The 20,346-nt window shown below is 42.8% G+C and overlaps 5 protein-coding genes across 9 annotated transcripts in view; 2 read left to right on the top strand and 3 right to left on the bottom strand.

Annotated features, from left to right (window-relative positions):
• Positions 1-7,620, bottom strand: part of LOC6534701 — a 56,873-nt gene extending 49,253 nt beyond the window's left edge. The window contains exon 1 of the mRNA XM_039373756.1: positions 7,269-7,620. The gene's annotated coding sequence lies outside the window, so the exon portion shown is untranslated. The remainder of the gene's footprint in view (positions 1-7,268) is intronic.
• LOC6534700 lies at positions 284-1,473 on the top strand. The gene is given in 2 exon segments (XM_002095339.4): positions 284-1,092; positions 1,095-1,473. Coding segments are annotated over 2 exon segments (369 nt in total). The 5' UTR covers positions 284-821; the 3' UTR covers positions 1,193-1,473.
• A 614-nt stretch (positions 7,621-8,234) lies between the features above and the next one.
• Positions 8,235-9,875, top strand: LOC6539785 (islet cell autoantigen 1). The gene is made up of 3 exons (XM_002086629.4): positions 8,235-8,924; positions 9,005-9,244; positions 9,306-9,875. The coding sequence occupies exons 1-3, from the start codon at positions 8,343-8,345 to the stop codon at positions 9,717-9,719; spliced, it is 1,236 nt and encodes a 411-aa protein (XP_002086665.2). The 5' UTR covers positions 8,235-8,342; the 3' UTR covers positions 9,720-9,875.
• On the bottom strand, positions 9,808-12,579 carry LOC6534698 (dnaJ homolog subfamily C member 2). The gene is made up of 3 exons (XM_002095337.3): positions 12,147-12,579; positions 11,890-12,035; positions 9,808-11,477 (listed from the first exon to the last, which is right to left on the bottom strand). The coding sequence occupies exons 1-3, from the start codon at positions 12,404-12,406 to the stop codon at positions 9,937-9,939; spliced, it is 1,947 nt and encodes a 648-aa protein (XP_002095373.1). The 5' UTR covers positions 12,407-12,579; the 3' UTR covers positions 9,808-9,936.
• A 435-nt stretch (positions 12,580-13,014) lies between these two features.
• Positions 13,015-20,346, bottom strand: part of LOC6539779 (adenylyl cyclase 78C) — a 31,247-nt gene continuing 23,915 nt past the window's right edge. For 3 of the 5 annotated variants that reach the window (XM_039373640.1, XM_039373641.2, XM_002086632.4), the window contains exons 12-24: positions 18,932-19,068; positions 17,625-17,765; positions 16,723-17,287; positions 16,556-16,651; positions 16,355-16,494; positions 16,077-16,231; positions 15,289-15,959; positions 15,138-15,233; positions 14,795-14,975; positions 14,318-14,721; positions 14,030-14,258; positions 13,824-13,969; positions 13,015-13,694 (exon numbers count right to left, since the gene is read on the bottom strand). In XM_039373640.1, the coding sequence (XP_039229574.1) occupies positions 13,581-13,694; positions 13,824-13,969; positions 14,030-14,258; positions 14,318-14,721; positions 14,795-14,975; positions 15,138-15,233; positions 15,289-15,959; positions 16,077-16,231; positions 16,355-16,494; positions 16,556-16,651; positions 16,723-17,287; positions 17,625-17,765; positions 18,932-19,068 (3,075 nt within the window). In that variant the 3' untranslated portion in view covers positions 13,015-13,580. Of the gene's footprint in view, positions 13,697-13,823; positions 13,970-14,029; positions 14,259-14,317; positions 14,722-14,794; positions 14,976-15,137; positions 15,234-15,288; positions 15,960-16,076; positions 16,232-16,354; positions 16,495-16,555; positions 16,652-16,722; positions 17,288-17,624; positions 17,766-18,931; positions 19,069-20,346 lie in introns of all 5 variants that reach the window. The other 2 variants (XM_039373638.1, XM_039373639.2) reach the window with 1 other exon arrangement.

Genomic DNA, 20,346 nt, shown 5'->3' with positions numbered 1-20,346 from the left:
GGGCTTTTTTATTATTTAATACAGTTTAATATTCTAATATGAATGGGAAATTTGATCTACTGATTTTGTATATTGAGCTAATAAATTACAGCACAACATCTTTTCTTTAACTTGTATTGAAGTTAAAAGGTTCAGTAAACGGAAATGTCTTCTTTTTATCTATTTTATGAAATGTTCAAATGTAAATTTAATTTTAATTTGTTGCATTTTTTGCCATAGATTTTTCAATAGATTCGGAATGCAATGCATTACAACAGTTTCCTTTTCATTTACTGTCATTTTATTTTGTAAATATCACTTGGACTAACAAAATTATAAGTACAAAAGCCAACCTCTTAAAAATGCCTGAACCAGTTTTTATTAAAATTGTAAACAAAGAAAAGATGTTTAATATATATTATATGTAATTAAAAGACAAAAACGCGTCATGTCAATCTAAACACGACACGACGAAAACAAAGAATCACTGAGCTTCTATCCCAAATCATAGTCATCGAAACCCAAAACAAGTTGGAGCCGCCAAAGTGCGGAAAAGTGTGGAAAACTGAACTGGCTTTTCTGCTGGCTGCGGCAGAGGAAACGTTATTTCCAGGAAATGCACTTAGCTCTTTCACTGCGGCTCGTTTGTTTTTTTCGTTAGCTCTCGTGCTGAGTGAAAATTTGAGGACCCAATCGCTAGGAACTTTCTTTTGATCAAGTGAGAAATTGATGTGCGAAAAACTACAGTTGGAAAAGCTCACTCACTCGGAAAAATAGCATTTGCGAGGCGGGATGTGAGAACGAAAGCGAAACAATTCCGATCCGAAGATGCCAAAGCACAGATGCCAGAGAGGCCAGAAAAGCCCATGGAGCTAATTAAGCCGCCTCGCATGAGTGCTGTGTGGTTTTCCACGGGGCCAGAGGTTGGGGGTGGCTCTGCATCAAGGGAAAGCACTAACTGCAACATCAACATCAACAGCAACAGCAACATTAGCAACCAGAGCAACAAAGATGAGAAATCGCTGGCTTCCTGGCTTCATGAAGAAATAAGTCTAGAGTGCCAGTTGGAGAAAAACTTGTTCATCTTTGGCTCTAACGAGCTAACGGAGCGACAAGCGGACCAACCGAACTGATGGACAGACTGGCGGACGGACACTGCGTTGGACGGACGGACAACTGTGAGCGATTCCACACAAAACAAGACGGTAGGTAAACAAGCAGGCAGCAACAACAAGAGCAGCGGTACAAGTAGCAAATGGCAAGTGCAAGTGTAACAGCAACGGACTTTTCTACTTTCCTGAGGATGGTCGCGTGATTACGAGATGTGAGCCAAACAATGTGGCATAAGTTGGGCATTGCTGAATCCATTATAACGTCTAGTAATATTATAGAAACAAATTTAGAAGACTTAACAAAATGGGAAATATAATTTTGTAAGCGCATATAAAATTGTGTTTACTAAAACAAATAAAGGTTAAGATACAACATTCATAATTAGAACTTCTCTCCAAGGAGCAACACATCCAATAAGTTGGTATATAAAACTTCTGTTTGGAAAACCATACCTAATTCAGATGTCTTTATCTTTTGTGATTTTCAAAGTTAACAGACATTTAAAACCACACGACTAAAATCTATAAGTAATTTTACTCACGAATCACGCAGGCCGCCCATTCAACGAAGATGGTTTATGTTGGTTGCCTCCTGGAGTGGGTGTATAGTATACAGTTGATAAAGTATAGTAAGATGTGCAGTGTGTGTGCCATGCCCCAGTGTGTGTGTTTCTGGCATGGCCCTGGCCAAAACAATAAACAAATAAATTACATGAAAGCGGCTGCCACAGTTTGAATCTCCTCAACAAGATAATCACAATGAAGCGGCACGAAATGTGCAGCAATGTGGCATCCTCATTAACCCTCCGATTCCCCTAACCCCAACGCTGCCGCACCACGCCGGGCGAGAAAGTGAAAGTCACTGCGAATCCTCGCAACAAACTGAAAAAAGCAGAAGCAGGCAGAAAGTAATTGGCCAGGTCGCCTCGTAGGTTAATTAAAACGCACTTTGTGGCCAAGAGGAGAGAAAAAGAGCGCTCTTTTAAGCCCACTCATCTTCGGATACCTAGCCAGGCAAATCGATATGGTACTAGTATTCGTACTCGTACGAAATGTAAATATCCCAGTGACCACAAAAACCGCAAGATACGCATCCGCGAGATGCCTTTGAAATGTCTAAGACAAATTAATTTGCACGAGCCTTAAGACCGCGCACTTTTCACTTCTTCCGCAATAAACAAATCGCTGGCGATTTTCCCCTGCCAACGCGAGCGGGAAAGTATAGAAAGCTGCTCAATGAGAATCAATAAATTTGCTCAGGCGGCGGCAGTGGCTGCCTCTTAAAGCCTGATAACTATATTTAAGTCAATTTTCCCCCTCTTTGCACCGCCCAAAGGCTTTTTGTGGGTCAGTCGATCAGGCGCAACTCGAGTTGGAAACTTCCATGTAGGAGGCTTCTAAAAGCGCATCTGAATTCGAGGCTGGTATTTTTAAGTGGTATTGGTGCACTGACCAATTGGGTCATCAGCCCATGGGTTGTTGCCCCCATCTGCTCCGACCAACCCCACACACACTTCCCACTTCCCACCCAGAACTCGAAGTCAAATCTACACTTTATCAAGAAATCGCTTGCAAAACGTCGGCTTAAGTTGCTCGACCATGGAATTACTCATAAGAACAAGCAGGAGAGATTTAAAATGTCAAACGAAGTGCTTAAAAATATATACAATTTTTTAAAACATAAAGAACATAATATGAACACAAATTTTAGAAGATTAAACAACTTAATTAATTATTAGTTTTGAACAATTCTATTCTCAATAACCAAAAACAAACAAAAGGCCCACACTTTTGAAAAATAAATGTTTTTTTTTGTTAGTTTTGTATTGGTCCTGGCCACGCCCACTCTAAAGCCTACAAACCGCTTAAAACTACCGCGCCAAAAGTTTTGAAAAAGGTGTTGACATTTTTTTATTTTATTATTTGTCTTTCCGATTTCTATAAATATGGTATTAATATTACATTATTAAAAAGATCAAAATAGAATAATTATTTGTTTGCCAATTTCTGTTGATATGCCAAAAATAATGTAGAACTTTCTCGTTCGCACTCCCACTAGCTGAGGAACGGGTATCTGGTAGTCGGGAAGCTCACGACTTAAGTAGATGCAAAGAGTTTACTTGATGGGTGTATAAAAAAAGATCCTTGCTGCAGTCATTCAATTCACCAAGGCAAAAGATAATTAGCCACAAAAAAAGTTCCCATTTAGACTTTTATTAACATCACTCTTTATCAAACCTACGAAATGATAAAGGTTTTAAATATTTCAAGTACAGTAAAATTTATGGACTTGAAGAACTTTCAGAACAATTGGCGTGACTTAATGTAGTTAGCTGATACCTTTTTCGTATCCTACACCTTGGCGAACACTTTCCCTTCGAGTGCCCACATGCACAACACTAAATAGGCATGGGTATAGTATGACACACCGAATGAGTGGCCACTCGGATGCATTTTGGGTTCGGGCCACTTGGCCTCGACGCGTGGGCATGACAGGTTGGGCTAACTGAGTGCAGAGCCGAGAACCGGCGTCAACTTGGACGACTCAATAAACTAGCTTTTTGTTGGCTTATTGACAGCGGGACGGCAGGACAGCCGCACATTCTGCGATTGTGCAATGGGTGGCACATGTGGCACATTCCGATACCCCATACCCGCACTCCGATTCGGATTCGTGGCAAGTGGCAAGAATCTGGGAGATCGAGACCAACTGGCAGCTGGCCGGCAGACCTTGCCGAAACGGTAAATGTCGTACACAGAAATAAATATTTCATTTGTATATTTTCTAAACATGTGTTTTTAAAAGAATCTTATAACTGTGGCACAAAATGCAGCGTTCTAGTTTATGATCAAAATAGAATATATATTTCATTATAATATTTATAATTAGTACAAGTTAATATGTTTCTGGATTTTCTTGATAAAAATTCCAAAACAGTATAGTTAATTTTTCCAAGTCTTAAAAAAAAATGTGTAGGTTTTTTAAGAAGGCAACCGTGGCGGAAACAGGGGGAGTTGGGCTAACATTACCGGAGGCCCACATTGACATGCTCTGAATACTGGGATCCAGCTCATTGTTGTTGTTTTTAATGCCGCATGTGGCACTTGCAGCAGCCACCACAGTCTTGAGAATGGCATTTTGATTTATTGGCTAGTTCCACAGCTTCGATTGCATAATCGCCGCCAAAAAACATTTGCGACTATAAAACTATATAAAACTGCACATGGCTGGAGTGGAAGTGGCGGGGAATCCGTTCATTTTCCCACAATTTGCAAACAATAATGAAAACCCAGCTTAGCGGCTGCTGCCCGACTACCTGGCTAATTAAATCAAATAAGCCAAGCAAGCGTATTAAAAATGCAAGCAGCTAAAAACTGAAAAACGCGAGCAAAACAAATAAAATTGGGAAATAACACATAAGCCATATAACACGTCGAACGGTTAATGCTCTCGCTATGGGAAGCATAAAGCCATCACGAATTCGAAATACAAAATTATATAAAACATTAGTTCAGATAAAAGTTTAGAAATAACCCTTAATCTAATACAGGGTCAAGTTCATAGAATAATTTTCTTGTAGCGTATGGAAAAGGTCATTAAAATTAATTTTTAAAGGATGGTAATATGTATCTTAAAAATATATGGGTAATGTTTTTCTATAGTTACATTTAATGCTCGATTAAAAAAAGTATAAGTATAATTATACGGTATTTTTGAAAGACTTCAACTAAGTAATCCCCAGTAAGTTAATGTGTTATATTAAGGTCTTTGTGTAGTTTTTTTTATTGATTTATAACCAATACTCCTAAGCCAAATTTTTAAGATACATTTTCCTATTAACTCCTGATATTGTTATGGGGATTTCCAGAGGTTTACTTTTTTCCCAAACAAAGCCGATTCCGCAGCAATTAGACCCGGCTTAAAAGGGCAGCGCAACAAGACGGCAACAGCGGCAAATAAAAAATTAAACTCGGCTGCATGCCACAAGTGGCCAAAAGTGCTTCCAGCCGGCCGGCAACGACCGATAAGAGAGCAACAACTGTGCAACAGGCCAACAAGACAACAGAAATATGGTCACAGCGGCTGCAACAGCAAACTGCAACCGTAGTGAAGCGGGGTAACAACAAAATTGGCAACAAAAAGGCAACCAATTAAGGCCAATTTAGTTGCAGCAACGCCAAGCGGCAGCGACACAAGAAATAATCAGTGAGAAAATAGCAACCAGAGCAGCAACAACAATATCGCAGCATGCAAATGAGAGCAGCGACCAAAGTAACTCGATACAAATTTTGCAAAAAGGCAACAGCAACGGGTAAAAAATTATGTATGTGCAGGTATTTGCAAGAAATTTGCACATTTTTTTTCTGCACCGCGGGGACTGTGAGAAAATATGCAAGGGAAACTGAAACGGAAAACTTTGATACAGTAAAACCTTCCTAAAAAGAACAATTCAAAATAAATAACTATATTATTTTTGTAGGCATTAGATTATATATTTTGAAAAATATCTAAATAAGTAACTAGTTTGAAAGTTGTATTACAATATATTTATGGATTTTTTATGGTAACTTTATAAAGCATATCAGCATCTCAAAAATATTTTTGTTTAATGATCACTTATGGAATGTTTACTACATTCCAAACTAGTTTAAATTGTATCGTAAAAAGCGAATCAAGTTTAGTTTGACTTATTTGTATTAACGGCCACTCGTCTTTTGTGGCTATGTTTTTGAAAAACCAAATTCATTAAAGTTAGTGAATATATTGATTTTCTTTTCTTTTTGTGATGAAATACTACATTAAATATTTTAATATTTCTTTGCGTTTATTAGTTATGTCATTTTATTTGCAATGTGGTCGAATATGTGTTATATCTATTTCCTTGAAAATGATTAGCACTTCAGCTTAGTTCTTTTTAAAGAAGTTAACCCGTAGTTTCATGTTCTTGTTTAATGAGTGACAAGGAGGGCTATATTAGTGTGGGAGCAGGAGATGCTTGAAGAGTAAGACAGACAGCTTGAGCTGTTCTGATTTTAGACATTAATGATTAATGCCGCCCGATGACACTAACCACTACAATAACACCATTTGTGTCAGGTTGCAGATGCAGTGACATCTTTTAACAGCCGAGAAGAGGAAGCGAGGTAGAAGATGTGAGAGCGAAATGACTATAGAGGGCTAACAAGGTGCTCGCTTGCATTAAACAATTGTTGGTTTTTTGTTGCTGTTTGTTCAGCCCAAGGCGGCCCATTAAAAAGCTTAGCAAGCAAGCAAGTGCCGTGACCTTTTTCCCCCAACTTTCAGTTCTTTTGGCTGCCTTTGTTTTTTTTGTATTTCGATGATTTCATTGTAGCCGCTGACTTTTTTGTTTGCCTTTTTTGTTGTGCTCGGTGGCCGCAACCGAACCTAATTGCACCATCGGTCTAAGATGTTCAGTGCACATGAAAGAAAATAGAGATCACCTAAAGTTTACATTTGCCAAACTGGTTTTAAATTAACTAAATCCTTATTTAATGCTCTTCCGCCTGTGTTAAGCCAGTCTTAGTAAGGATGCACTTGATATTCTCAACGCAAGTAAGCTTTTGACCATACATATAATAGAACAAGTATATTTGAAAAGATTTTCTGGGCTAGGGAGCTAAGACTTTTTTGAAATTTTTTATAAACAAACATTTGTCTGTCTGTCATTTAAATACGATTAATAGTTCATGTATATATTAATAAATAACAAAAGAAAACTTCTTCCAATCGAAACATCTGTTATAAATCCTTCCTAAGATACTATATGTTGAGAAGGCACTTCTTTTGAGAAATTAATGATTTTTGGAAGTATATTATTTGGGATCCCAAATAATAGAAGCCGTCATGTCTGGGCCCGCTTGTGTTGTTGTTTAAGTGTGTCTTAAAGTGCATTATCTTTCTTTTTGCCTTAATCAATTTAGGCAGATCACACACACACATACACTTTTAGGCTGGAAACATGCTCACACCCACATGCAGGTGGCAAAAACTCCACCTCACAACCCGTTTTTTCTCATTGCCAAGAAAACTACTGAGCTTTGCACACACTTCTTCACTTTCTTCTTGTGCGTGCGAGTGTGTGTGTCTCAGTGTGTACAGCATCAGAAAGTAACTGTATCTCATAAATACACATTTAAAACTTGTAACATACATACCTGTCCAGCGAATTAGCAATGTCGCGTACAAAAGAATATGTGTTGCTTTCAATTTTGCAATTGCAGTTTTGCAGTCTCTTAAATGGTAAACTGAAAACTCGAAGCTAAGCCACCGGCTAACACACACATATGCATATACATAGGATCCAAACAAACACACACCGCGATAATCAGAGGTAAACAAACGAGGAAAACTCGCGACGCGAACGAAAAGCACTTGCGTAAATATAAATATTGGATGGTTCGATTGGGGAAAAGCGAGGGCCAAACACCAAATACGCGACCCGTGGTCTGGCACGGAATGAGAAACTATAGGGTCTCGTCTCGTCCGCTGCGAAGTCCAAAGACGATCTGAATCGCGAACGAGATACTATATCTGAACTTCACTTTTCCCACACAGCATTTCCTCTGCCAGCTTTGTTTGACGCCGACGGTTCGCATCGAACTTGTTGTGCCCGCATTATTTTAGATTGCAGCGTTGCATCAGAACTATGTTATGTTAGTTAACAGAGTGTGATTGTATTTTGTAGCGTGCACTTTTATATACCGAAAATATACTGAAATTAGCGGCTCAGCGCCAAACTAACATTGTACCGTTATTACTAAACGTAACTGAATTCGAAAAGAATAAAAGCCATACATTTCATGCAAATGGAGTTTTAGTTTTTCAATACATACAATTGGTAAACAGAGATTAAATGGTTGACAGTTTATATATATAACATAAAACATTATATATCATAAAAGCACATGTACATATGTGCCTTGGGGATTTTATAAATTATGAAACTTATTTGCCTCAAATGTTGTATGAGAGTTTTTGTATATATAACTAATATTTATAATTAATAAACTAAAATCCTTAAAACAGTACCTGAAAGAAGGACTTTAGTGTGACCCTAAACAACTGCGCAGTTGACAGTGCTGCGAAGCTCCGATTGAAATCGAATGGCGATAGACAGTGGAAAATAACGAGACAGCGCCACCCCACCGCCACCAACCGCCCCCCTAAACAACCACCCAGTGACGAAAAATCATCCGTAGCTAAAAACTGGAACGGAAAACGGCGAAAATATGCTCAAGTCGGAGGTTCAGCACCAGTTCTGGATCACCAAGAAGGTGGTGCAGCGCAAGCTCGGAACGAAGGAGGACAAGCACGTAATATCCTCGGACGCGGAGCTGGATTCTAAGATCGAGGTGTTCAAATCGATATCGGACACCAGCTTGAACCTGTGCAAAATCATTGACCAATACCAGGAGCGCCTCTGCATCCTGTCCCAGGAGGAGTGCGTGTTCGGCAGGTTCCTCAAGGAGGCGGGAAAGCGTAGCAGAACCACGGGCGGAAGTATCGCCCACACGGCCAAGGCCGTATCTTTCGCTGGACAGCAGCGGATGTGCGTGCGGGTACCGCTCCTGCGGCTCCAGCACGAAGTCGATGTGTTTCGCTGCCGGGCGGTAAAGGACACGGAGCAGACCCTCCAGTCGATGGAGAAGGAGCGCACGGAGTATCGTGCCGCTCTCTCGTGGATGAAGTCCGCAAGCCAGGAACTGGATCCCGATACGGGAAAGGGTCTGGACAAGTTTCGCACGGCACAGGCCCACGTGCGGGTGGCCAAGCATAATTTCGATGGCTACTCAATGGATTCCATTCAAAAGGTGAGGGTGGTTCTTAAGGACTTATATTTGTATCAATGTTTATTCAGTATCACAATGTAACTACCATTAATCCTTTCCAGATTGATTTACTAGCAGCTGCCCGCTGCAACATGTATTCCCATGCTCTGGTGGCCTACGTAACGGAGTTAAAAAACTTTGCACAGAAGGCCGCCTCCACATTTCAGACCATATCCAAAGCCTTGATTATAAAGCCCAAGTACGACTTCTGCGTGCTAAAGGAACTGTCTCAAAATGAAGGCTCCACCGAGGAAGTTCCGCCAATCGAAGCTGTGGATAAGGACCAGTCATTATTCTTTGCCGTAACTTCATATTCCAAAGATCTCATTCAAGAATTCCTATTAAAAATGTATTTCCTTACAGAACGAGTACCAGGATAAGCTGGACACCCAGCCGGAAACGATGGAGTCTGAAGAGGAAAAACCAAGTGCACCTGCCACTGCCTGCGGCGACAATGAATCCTTGCTAATTGAGCTCTCCAAGCAGCTAGAGGACAGTCCGCTTATCGATGCGCCGCTGGATGAAGAAATACCTGCCCAAAATAGCAGCAACAAGCTATGGTCGCGCTTGTTTAGCCAGCAGAATCAACAACCCATACCGAGCCAAGTAGCCAGGGATTCCAAGGCAAGTGCAGGTGGCGCCACCCCGGTTCCCAGCAAATCGCAGTCTACTAACAATCCCTGGCTGGATCTTTTCGCCGACTTGGATCCCTTAGCCAATCCGCAAGCCTTCGATTTGAAATTAAGCGGCGGGCGCAGTGTGGCCGAGCAGACCTGAGCAGATTACCCTCCCGTACAGATTATATATTTATGGATCTGCGTATACCTGTGGAAACTAGCTAGTCAAAATGGAGAAACTTTGGATGTAACTTTTCGCTAAACGTTCAAAAACTTTTTATGTTTTATTTAAATAAAATTTATATGGGACACAGCAGCTAGAAGTGGATGAGGCGGACGAGTGGCAGGGAAAGTGGGAAGTGGCGTAGGATTCCCACTCATTTGACCGCCGCCTGAGCTTCCTTCTTGGAGTTAACCAGCTCGACCAGCTCCTTGACGCGACGCAAGCAATCCTTTTTACTGCGATTCGGTATGCAGGCGGCGATGCAATCCCATCGATCGGGCGTCGTCGTTGGATAGGTTTTGATGGCCTGTTCGAGCAGGGCTTGCTCCTCCTTGGTCCAGGTTTTGGAGGCAGCTCCACCGCCCGAAGACCCATTTGTGGCCGGAGCTGGGGCTGCTGCTGCGGGGGCTGCTGGAGCAGGAGCTGGTGCCGTACCATTTTGCTTGGCCGACTGATTGTTCAACTTATGATCTACTCCGTTCTGTTTCACGTTCTCCTTGCTCGCCTGCGCAGTCGTCTCCTCGCCTAGGGTGATATCTTTACACGTCTGAACATCTTTCTTGGACTTCTCAAAACTGGCAAATGCCGCATCGTTGGCTTGGGTCTTCAGGGAGCTCTTCGAATGATCTGTGTTCTGGAGCGCCTTGGCTTTGTTAAGCACATCCCTGGCATTGACCAGAACAGTGTTACCCGGACTATGCTGGTTGATGAACGTGGCTATGACATCCCAACGCTGTGCGGTACCAGCGGGAAACAGATTAACCGCCTTGATGAGCAACTGCACGTTTTCATTGCTCCAAAGCTCATTCTTCTTGACCTCCTTAACGCCTTTTGGCGTGACGGCAGAGCTGGTGATCTTCTTGGCTTGTGTTTGGTTAATCTCCTCCAACTCGGCAGCTATTTTCTGCTCGGCCGTTTGCAGGGCAGCAACAAACGACTCACGGCCCTTGGTTTCCATTGCCTTATTTAGAGCTTGCAGTTCTGCTAGATTAAAGGTTTCGCAAATCTTTTCGGTGCCCTCCATGTGCTTCAGTTGATCCTTGTCGTTCTTGGCATAATACTTGCAGTCCTTGACCTTGTCGCGCAATGTCTTGCGCTCCTTCTTAAGCAGCTTTTTTTGCTGCTCGCGTTCGATGCGGATCTGCTCGATTCGTTTCTGCTCGGCCTTTTCAGCCTTCTCTTTGGCCAAAGCCGCTTCACGGATGGCACGATCCGCTTCTGCCTTCTGGGCCTGGGCGGCGTCCATCTTGGCTCGCTTCGCCGCAGCCTTGCGATCCTTCTCCTCCTGCTTGAATCGCTGAATACGCTTGTCATTGTTGTAGGCCAGATCGACGAGCGCCCTGATGCGAGACATTTCCTCCTTCTTGCGCTTGATCCGAGCCGCCCTGTTCTCCTTTTCGATCCAGCGACGTTCATCACGGTCCTGGCCCTTCTCCTTGTCCTCTTCGTCCAAGTAGCTGAATTCTCGCCATGACTTAAAATCGTACCAGAAGTTGTAGAACCGTTCCACCTCCTCGCGCTTGGCGTCCACCTGCCCGAAGGCGGGAACATGCGGCTTTTCGCTCCAGCGCCCGTTAAGTGTGAAGAATTTGTTCAAGACGCCAAAGTAGTCGTTATCGATGTCGTTCTGAGAGGGCAGGGAGTCATCAAACTCGGGATCCACTGAGTCAAAGCTGCGTCGCGGCTTGGATGTGCCTGCAATACAAGATTAAGTATTTTATGGAAGTTTGAATTACCTATTTACATTTGAAATATAATTATTGCAATACAAATTCGGTTAAAAAAAAACTACAGATTTGGCACTTTGTTTTTAAGAATGTCAGAGCAAACAACTAGTCCTATTTTTAGATATACAAAAATAAAGCTTCAAGTTTCGCGCCCTAAGACAATGCAACATCAAACGAATGAATTAAACGGGACAAGGAATATTAACTAGTTAGAAACAGAAATCTAAATAGATTATAAATATCAACAGGATTTCAGGGAATGATTTTATATAACTGAAGTAAATGCCTAATATCAAAGTTGCTTAGCCGTCGATTGTGTAAGTCCCGTGTAGGGCAATGCCCAGCCCGAAGGACTTCCAAAAAGGACATTTTCCACCCACCTAGTATCTCGTAGGCTTTAGTTATGCATGTGAAGTAGTCGTCGTCCTGGATAACTTCCTCGCCCTTGGCTTTCCGCTTATCGGGATGATGCAGCAGGACCATGCGTCTATAAGCCCGTCGAATGTCATCCTCGCTGGCCTCGTATCTAAAGGGAATGATCCGACAACACAATATTAGTTGGGGAGCGCAATAAATTATTGATAGAAACTGAGCCGAGCACATGGAAATGACCACCACGTGCTGCCGCAGCACTTACCGAAGCTTGCCCAGACCAAGAATGGCGTAGTGATCCTGGTCCTTCCATTCCTTGGGATCCAGCGATTTTAGGTAGCTGATGTCCACCTCCTCGCCGACGCCCTCCAACTTCTCATCGCTTTCGCTGCGCTCCACGCCGCCGGGAGCTAGAAATTGGCGCCGTTGCGCAAAGTAAGCCAAGCCAACGCGCTCGATTTTGCGGCGAACGACCTTGAGCGGCAGCTGCACCTCCACCGCCGTCGCTACCGTACCGCTCGTCATCTCTGGTCAGGTCAGCTGCTTAATGTGCATTCACCGCTACTCCTGTGGGTTCACGTTTACTCTAAATTTGGCGATCCGCTGCCTTCAAATCGTCGAATCAAGTTAATATAATCACACTTTTCCGCAGCACCGCATGTGTTTCGACTAGAGGTGGTGAAACATCGATGCCATCATCGATTGAAGCATTGGTAACATCGATTTGTTTCCAACTCTATATTCTACCACTGTTATCGATTACAGCCGGCCATGTATCGCTATTGCTAAGTGGTAGGGTTGCCCACTCCCATCAATGAAAACTAATGGCAACTATAGTTTAATTTGGCGCCAAAGTGTGACCGTGCCACCACGATCGGTTAATTTTGAAATATTAACTCAACAATTAACTGCTTGCCAAGTTAAGATTTAAAATTCTATATAATAAAATACACTCCGCTGTCAAAATTTTGTTGAATTGGGTCATTGAAAAAAGTATGTGTGATACAATAATTAAGTAAACTCCTGTTTATTGTATTGTTATTTTAAATGATAACTTGCTGTAAATTCCAAACACAATGTATTTCTACCATTTGTTTGTTTCGATTTATCACATTTAATTTTAACGAATTGTGTTAATATAGTAATACATCTTTTATTTTCCGTATTTAATTTCACATACCAGTAACACTTGTCCGCCTCTTTACATTTAGATGGTCGTAAAATATTTTACAGATAAGTATTCTTAGTCTATTAACATTTCAGCTCTTCTATCAAAAGAAACGGTTTGTACAATGAATATTTGATTTACTATTGATAAAATTGACTACTAGTACTAGAAAAATAGTTGCTACCTATTTTGGTTGAATTGAACAAAGCTAGTAGGTTTATTGGCATTTCGTACGGTTGGCATTTGTGGGAAGATCCAAATTACTTACTCTAAACAGATTTCAAACAAACAACAATTCTTAAGTTTAACGACTAGATTTGTGCTGAGATAATGCAAGAATTACAATTATTTGATCTACAAGTTCAGGGATTGTGATTTAAAAATTTCTACTAAGTAGCTTCACTGTCGTTCTCCACCATGTGATTTTAGTGTTAAGCTAACTCCATTTGTATAAAATCGTTCCAAAAATAAATTCATCAGACACTTTATCGGCTTGAGATCGACTTAGACCCAGTGAGTGCGCGTACTCGGCTATAACGCATCGTTGTGGCTTTTCGATATCGTCGTCTCGATCTGATCGATCCGTCGGAACGAGGGCATATAGCTGGAGCTGGCTTGTGTGACGATCGAATTGTTGGAGGAACTCTAAAATATTGAATGGGAGTAACAATTTATGATCATAATCTTAATATCAAGAATTTTCGAATTCTATTAAATCATAAAAACCGCTTTAAATCGAATGTTCAATGATTTTTGATACACTAACAAACTCACCTTTTTTTGTCGATATGAACGTCCCCGTACACGGGTTGTATTCCGACGCACTGGATTGACCGTAGTGGACTTTTGGGACAACCGGACCGAGCTGAAAGTGCTTCCCCGATGTCCTCGACGGATTTGCGGAGAAGGAGTGCCCGTGGCTGGAATATTTCAATTAAATTATTCTTCTAAACATCCTAAATAACCCGATTGAAGCTCACGTGTGCCGGCGATGGCTGTGCTGCGTTTGCTTGCCTGAAGCATTCCAAAAACCACGGCACTGAAGGATCCATGATGGGAGGTCTGCCGCTGGAGATTCGGGGTTTGGGCCAGGGGAATCCCGGCTGGCATGCGAACCGGTGAGATCAGCTGGCTCTCCGATATTCCCTTGGGATGCACATAAAAGGTGGTCATCATGCCTTTGCCCTTCACAGCAATTTCACCACGTTTCTGTGGGATTAGAAAAAAAACGTTGAGTAATTTTGGATAGGTAAGAGAAGCCCACTTACCACACACGTGTAGCCTCTTGAGCACAGCAATTCCGCCGTGTTCTCCGGCACCTGCACTCGCCAGTTCTCGCCCGTGGAGTCCATTCGTGAAGCCACATTGACCGTATTGCCCCATATATCGTAGACCGGCTTCCTGGCTCCAATCACTCCACTTACCAAAGGACCACTGCAGATGCCCACACGCAGCTGGAAGTTATTGAAGGCATCCCCATTGATCTCCTCCAGCTTTTGCTTCATGGCAAAGGCGAACTCCACCAGGTCACAGACACTATCCTCGGAGGTCTCGCCGCGAAGTCTGAGATGCTCATGATTTAATCCCGCAGCTGCCATATACGTGGCACCCACTGTTTTTATTTTCTCCACCGATGCGAATCTTGGCTCCTCCAGCAATTCATCAAAGTCACCTGGTTTGATTTGTGCCGTGCGGCATCATTAGACATTGGGAATCGGGAAACAAAGCTTAATCAATCAACTCACAGATAATCTCGTTCAGGATGCGAATGCAGGCTTTGCCATTGTCGATGTCCTCGGAGTAAAAGTCCTGGAAATTCGGAATGGAGGCGAACATCACTCCGCAGAGATTGTGCATCTTGGAGTAGAGCTCGTCCGTGTGCTCGTCGGATAGGTAATAGGTGGCCACGTGGTCCGGCAGGATGTTCTGCAATAAAATAGACATAGGTTTTTAAATAGACATGACAAATGGAGGGGAAATAGCAAGTAGACTAAAATAAAATATGGTTTCATCATCCACTTCTTGTTTAATGGTTCCATATGGTTGTGATCCCACTTTTGGCCCCGTGTATCTGACCAAATCTCTTACCTTAATTAATGTGTCATTAAGCGCGCGGTTGGATTTCATGTTGGTCAGTTCACGCTCGGCTTGTTCCTTCCATATGAAGTCCAGGCGCGAGGTAACCTGCGCAAATCGGGATGAGAAATGAGCCGGAAGCGTTGGTCGCACAACCTCTTACCTCCACCAATCTAGCATGGTAGCAGACCATTACCAGGAACGATATTAGAAGTATTAGCATCTGGACTCCCAGGGGCATGCCCAGTCTGGAGAGCTCTACCAAACTAAATTCCTCGGTGGAGCTGAACTTCATCATGATCAGAGCGGTGTAGAATGCCACCATGCCCAAGGCCATCAGAGCCTTGACCAGGTAGTACAGCTTCAAGGCGGTGGCCAATGACACCAGGCAGAGCACCCAGGTGAACACCAAGTACTCCGGATGGGCGCACATCCCCTCACCATCCGAGGAACTTAGCATCACCGAAGGATCTGAATAGCTGAGGTTACTGAGGGAAACACTGTTCCCATTTGTGGTCACTGTAATATCCATCAAGGAAGTGGGCCCTCCACTGGCCGGCGTGCTAATTGTGATATTGTGATGGATGGTGGCCGACAGATAGACATTCAGCTTGAACTCCTTCTCCGGCATGGAGCTGTTGCTGTATGGAGAAATCATGCGCGGGAGTCGGGAGTGCTCGTCGCCGGTGTACACATAGCTGGTCGAAGGACACAGGACCAGTCCAATGGCACTCAGCATGCACATGGACACAATGACGCCGCAAATGAACAGAGTGCGACGCTGCCGTTGGTGCACCAATTTCGCAGAGTTTGTCTTCAGGCAGCGGGGTAGACCTAAATAATAATGGTAGAGGGATTAGGAATGAGGTATTGTGGACTGAACTTGGGCAGTTTATATGTTTTTGCATAATGCTCTGATTAAAAACTCAACGCATAGTTTTACAAACGCACCTGGAAACTCCTCGGCCATGACCAGCACACAGCAAAAAGTGAGAATTACGGTGCCCGCCGAGAGACAAATAATGAGACGCGTGCACCGTGGAATGATGATGACCTGGCACAGCACCATAAATATCCAGATGACAAACACACACAGCATATTGGATCTGAATGGAGTAGTTGGGGTCGCGGTACCAAATGGTAGGGGGAGAAAATCAATTAGCAACAGTTCATTAATTAAGAAAGTCCTGGCCTTTGTTTGCTTTCCATTAGCAGGCCTGCACACGCACCGGAACATATCCTCTCGCAGCTGGCAGAACTTCTGCTCCTGGCTCTTGTCCTTGAACTTGAGGGTCCAGGGATTTAGGTACTCGCGTCGGATTTCCTTATTCGAATTGATTTGAATGTTCTGCTCGATGAACTCGTCGATCTGCATTTCGGGGAATCGGGTTGTACAATAAGGTGACTGACTGCAAGTTGACCCCGCTTACCTCCTCATCGAGAACGGCCACCGAGACTCTATGATCCTCCTTAGTATCGACCAGTATGGAGTCGGCTCGATTGAGTCCTTCCTCGGGACTGTTAAGCTTTTTTCGCAAAAATAAGTATAATCCGTGTTGTGAAATTATTGTTGTAGCATTCAAATAAGTGATCTTACATTCTTGAACGGAATCTCGGGTATCCAGTCGGTGGTGGACTCATCCTCTATGATCAGACCCTTGCCGTCGATGGCCTCCGCCAGGTTTTGAATGCTGGTGGCTCCGGTCCTTGGTCGCAGCTGCACCTCCAAGGGAGCCGACATCATAGCCGTGGGCGAGGACACGGTGGACATGCCGCATGGGCCCGTTCCACCGCCTCCGTTGCCACCTGCAGCTCCCATTACCCCACAGCCGTTCCTAATCCTGCGACTGTCCATGGCCACGCCCTCGACCACATTGGGCAGGGAGTTGAGGGATATGTTCTTCTTCTGCTGCTGCTGAAGAAGTTGCGTGGGCTGCTGGGCGGGCACAGCAATGGTGGCCACGTAATCCAGACTCCGCCCGTCGATGCTGGCGCCATCGTTGCCCGTCGCAGTGACCCCCCCGATGCTTCCGCTTCCGCTGGCCGAGATTGATTTGGGTAGGGCGGTGGGCGTGGCGGAGGGGGCAGCGGCAGCGGGAGCGGCAGTGGCCACACTTCCCGCCAAATGGGCGCTGCTGCGCGTGCCAAAGCGCCGTTTGGGTCTGTTGAAGCAAGCGATGGGTTAGCAATTGTCGGTTTTATATGGAAATGCACTCGCAGAAAAAATTGTAAAACACAAAATAAATATGTATGTAAAAAAATTTATCTTACTAATTAATAGACATAATAATCGCGGAAAACTATACTTATAAATGGAAATCAGTTCAATAAAAGAATAAATATCTGTAAATCAGAGCGATTTAGGGGTTTCTTAACTATTATATAGATGTATTAATTAAAAATGTATTGTAAAAAAGTGAGTAAATAACATCTACTGACTAAAATATACAGGAATTAATATATTATACCAACATTATCGCTGTGTGCGCTCTCACTTACCTTAATGGCTCAGTGCGCTTGATGAGGAAAGTCTTAACGTTCAGCATTTTGAGGTGATTGTCCCGACTGCCTCCGTTTCCCGGCTCCACCTCGTAGGCATCGTTTAGGCACTTGAGCGTCGCCTCCGAAATGTGGACTCTTCTGCAGGAGGAGGAAAAGAAGGAGGCGTAACCAAAGCAGAGAGTATTAGCAGTTGCCCAGACTCAGTTGTAAGTTCGGAAATGTAGTTGGCGAAAATTAAATTCAAATATTTGCATACGTCTTCTACGAATGTGCGTGGTGATTTGCCCAGAACCACCGACCATTTCCCAATTTCCACTTTTACCGCCCAGCTCTTTGTGTTTTCTTGTGGGCGGTAGGCCCTTCATAATTGGGTCTCCGCTGGGTTCTTTGCAGCCTCTCTATATTATGGCTGGTTTCTGGTTGCCGCCCTGGCCACCATCACATCAAAGCATTTTGCATTAAATTGAGCTTTTCATTTCTGGGTCTTTTCATTTCGTTTCGGGTTCTGTGGTCGCTCTGATTTCCCCCATTTACCCTCATCTGCTGTACGAGCTGTTTCTTTCTATTATTTGGTTTCTTGTGTCTAAACACGCCAAGCTTGCAAATTCCCGAACAATTGTTGTGCGCTACACAGGAGCAAAGGAGCTAAAGAAAGAGCTTGGACTAAGCCACAGGACCCGCAAATTGGCCAATTAAAACTGTGGCCAGGCTGAGACTACAGCCAAAGTCAAAGTTATTTGAATTACGCATAGTTTTACAAATTAATTTAAGACCGAGATGGTGTGGTTAACCTAGAACGTAAATTGTCAAGATGTCCAAGTTACACAGCTTAATGCTTTACAACTTAAATAATATATATTAAAAACCTATTTACATTAAAAAGCTTTGTTTACTACAAGGTAACTTTTTTTTACTAACTAAACATCACTATTACAAAACAGTACTTTAAAATATATGTCAGGTGTTTTTACGCAAATATTATTTTTTCATGAAGTGGTACTTTATGGTTTTAAGTGTAAACAACAAACCATTATGCCCGACTTATAGATAGAACGTGTGCTGCTGACTGTGCAGTTGAACTTGGATCCTTTGACTTTTAAATCACTTGCCTGGTTAACAGCAGAATCATTTATGCGTTAACTATGTTCCTCATGTGTAATTAGCCGGCCTTTTACTTAAATTAACCTGCCAACATTTCAGGATATTCCCATACGTAGAAACTGGATATCTGGTTTTGTCAACTCATTAGGAACGTACTCACATGCAGCCGTGTATTCGGATTTCTACGTGACTGGCTTACTTACCCGGGAATACCGCCGGATTCCATGTGATTCGCAATGATAACATCATTAGACCAGACGTCAAAATGCCATTTCTTGTTGCCCAGAACGCCGCACATCACCGAACCGCTGTGTATGCCGATTCGCATGTTGAGGTCCACCTGCAATTTGCGAAACGCGCTCCTTAAATTATGCACAGCAGGGATATTTCATCCACGAAAATACACAGTACATCACAGTGAATCAGAAAATGTTTAAAAATAAGCCCTGAACAGGAAATATCATTAAAAGTTCATATTTAAGTTTTTTTTAGTTTCTTAGATGACAGAAGTTCGTTTAAGAATTGAAATATGAACGATTGGAAAAGGATCTGAATAGTAAATACATGGATTGTTTATATTATGATATATTATATCACTTTAATTCCTGGTATTTTACTTTAACTTTAAAAACAAAAGTCTATAATACTTAATAAACCTAAAGCTTGTACAAACGTTCTTTCTGGAACTCACGTGGGTCAACTCTAGTTTAATTTTCATTTCTCTGCCAGAAATCCTACCACTTCCTCAAAATTTCTCATGCACTGTCATCAGTTCAGGTTAGTTCAGTTCAGTTTGGTTCACAGTCTGAGTTGCCCAGTCAATCGTCAGACTGCCGCAGCAATTAAGTCGCCGTTCCAATTATGCAACTGCAGGCGGCATAAATCCCCGTAAACGAATACGGGATTCCCCCGTTTTTCTGCGGCATGCCTCAGGCTACAGGCGCACCGAAAAAATCAATTAAATTCCAGTGGCAAACTCGCCGTATAAAAATTTAACTCTCGCTGCTGCTTTTCGGCCGACTGCTGTCCGTTGCCTTTTGCTCTGTTGAGATTTGCATACAAATGAATTGTCAACACGTCCAATGTCCCTGCTCTACAGCTCCTGCTCCTATATACTGTATACCATACTATATACGTGCTATAGCCGCTGCCCATGTCCAAACAAATAGGGGAATGCCAAGCGGTTGAAACTGAACAAAAGAACTAAAGCACTATAGTTGATTTCCTCGACTATCAGATACCCGTTACAGAATCCCGATTCTCATATCGATAGAAATTGGCAAGACAAATAATAAAACATAAACAATCTAATATTATTTCGGGACAGTTTGGGACGGACATGGATGATATGGATGATTGTATATCTAACTGTTGCGCACTTTTCAACGAATATCGTATACCCCTTTACTTTGGGAGAAACACATTTAAAGTGGATCTTAAATATTTCAATGGTGCCGCCGACCAATCAGACCTAGTATTTGTTCGTTGTCGATTTCCAGAAGAATTTATATAAAAATGTTAAAGGACCCAAAAAAAGATTAAAATGAAATTGTGCAAATATTGATACATATGTTGTCTGCGTGCTAATTTCACAAAAATGTAGATCTCTAAACTCTAG

The sequence above is a fragment of the Drosophila yakuba genome, chromosome 3L, assembly GCF_016746365.2.
Source record: "Drosophila yakuba strain Tai18E2 chromosome 3L, Prin_Dyak_Tai18E2_2.1, whole genome shotgun sequence".
Lineage (NCBI taxonomy): Eukaryota > Metazoa > Arthropoda > Insecta > Diptera > Drosophilidae > Drosophila > Drosophila yakuba.
Note: the sequence above shows the minus strand (reverse complement) of the source record. Positions and strands in the feature narration are given on the sequence as shown.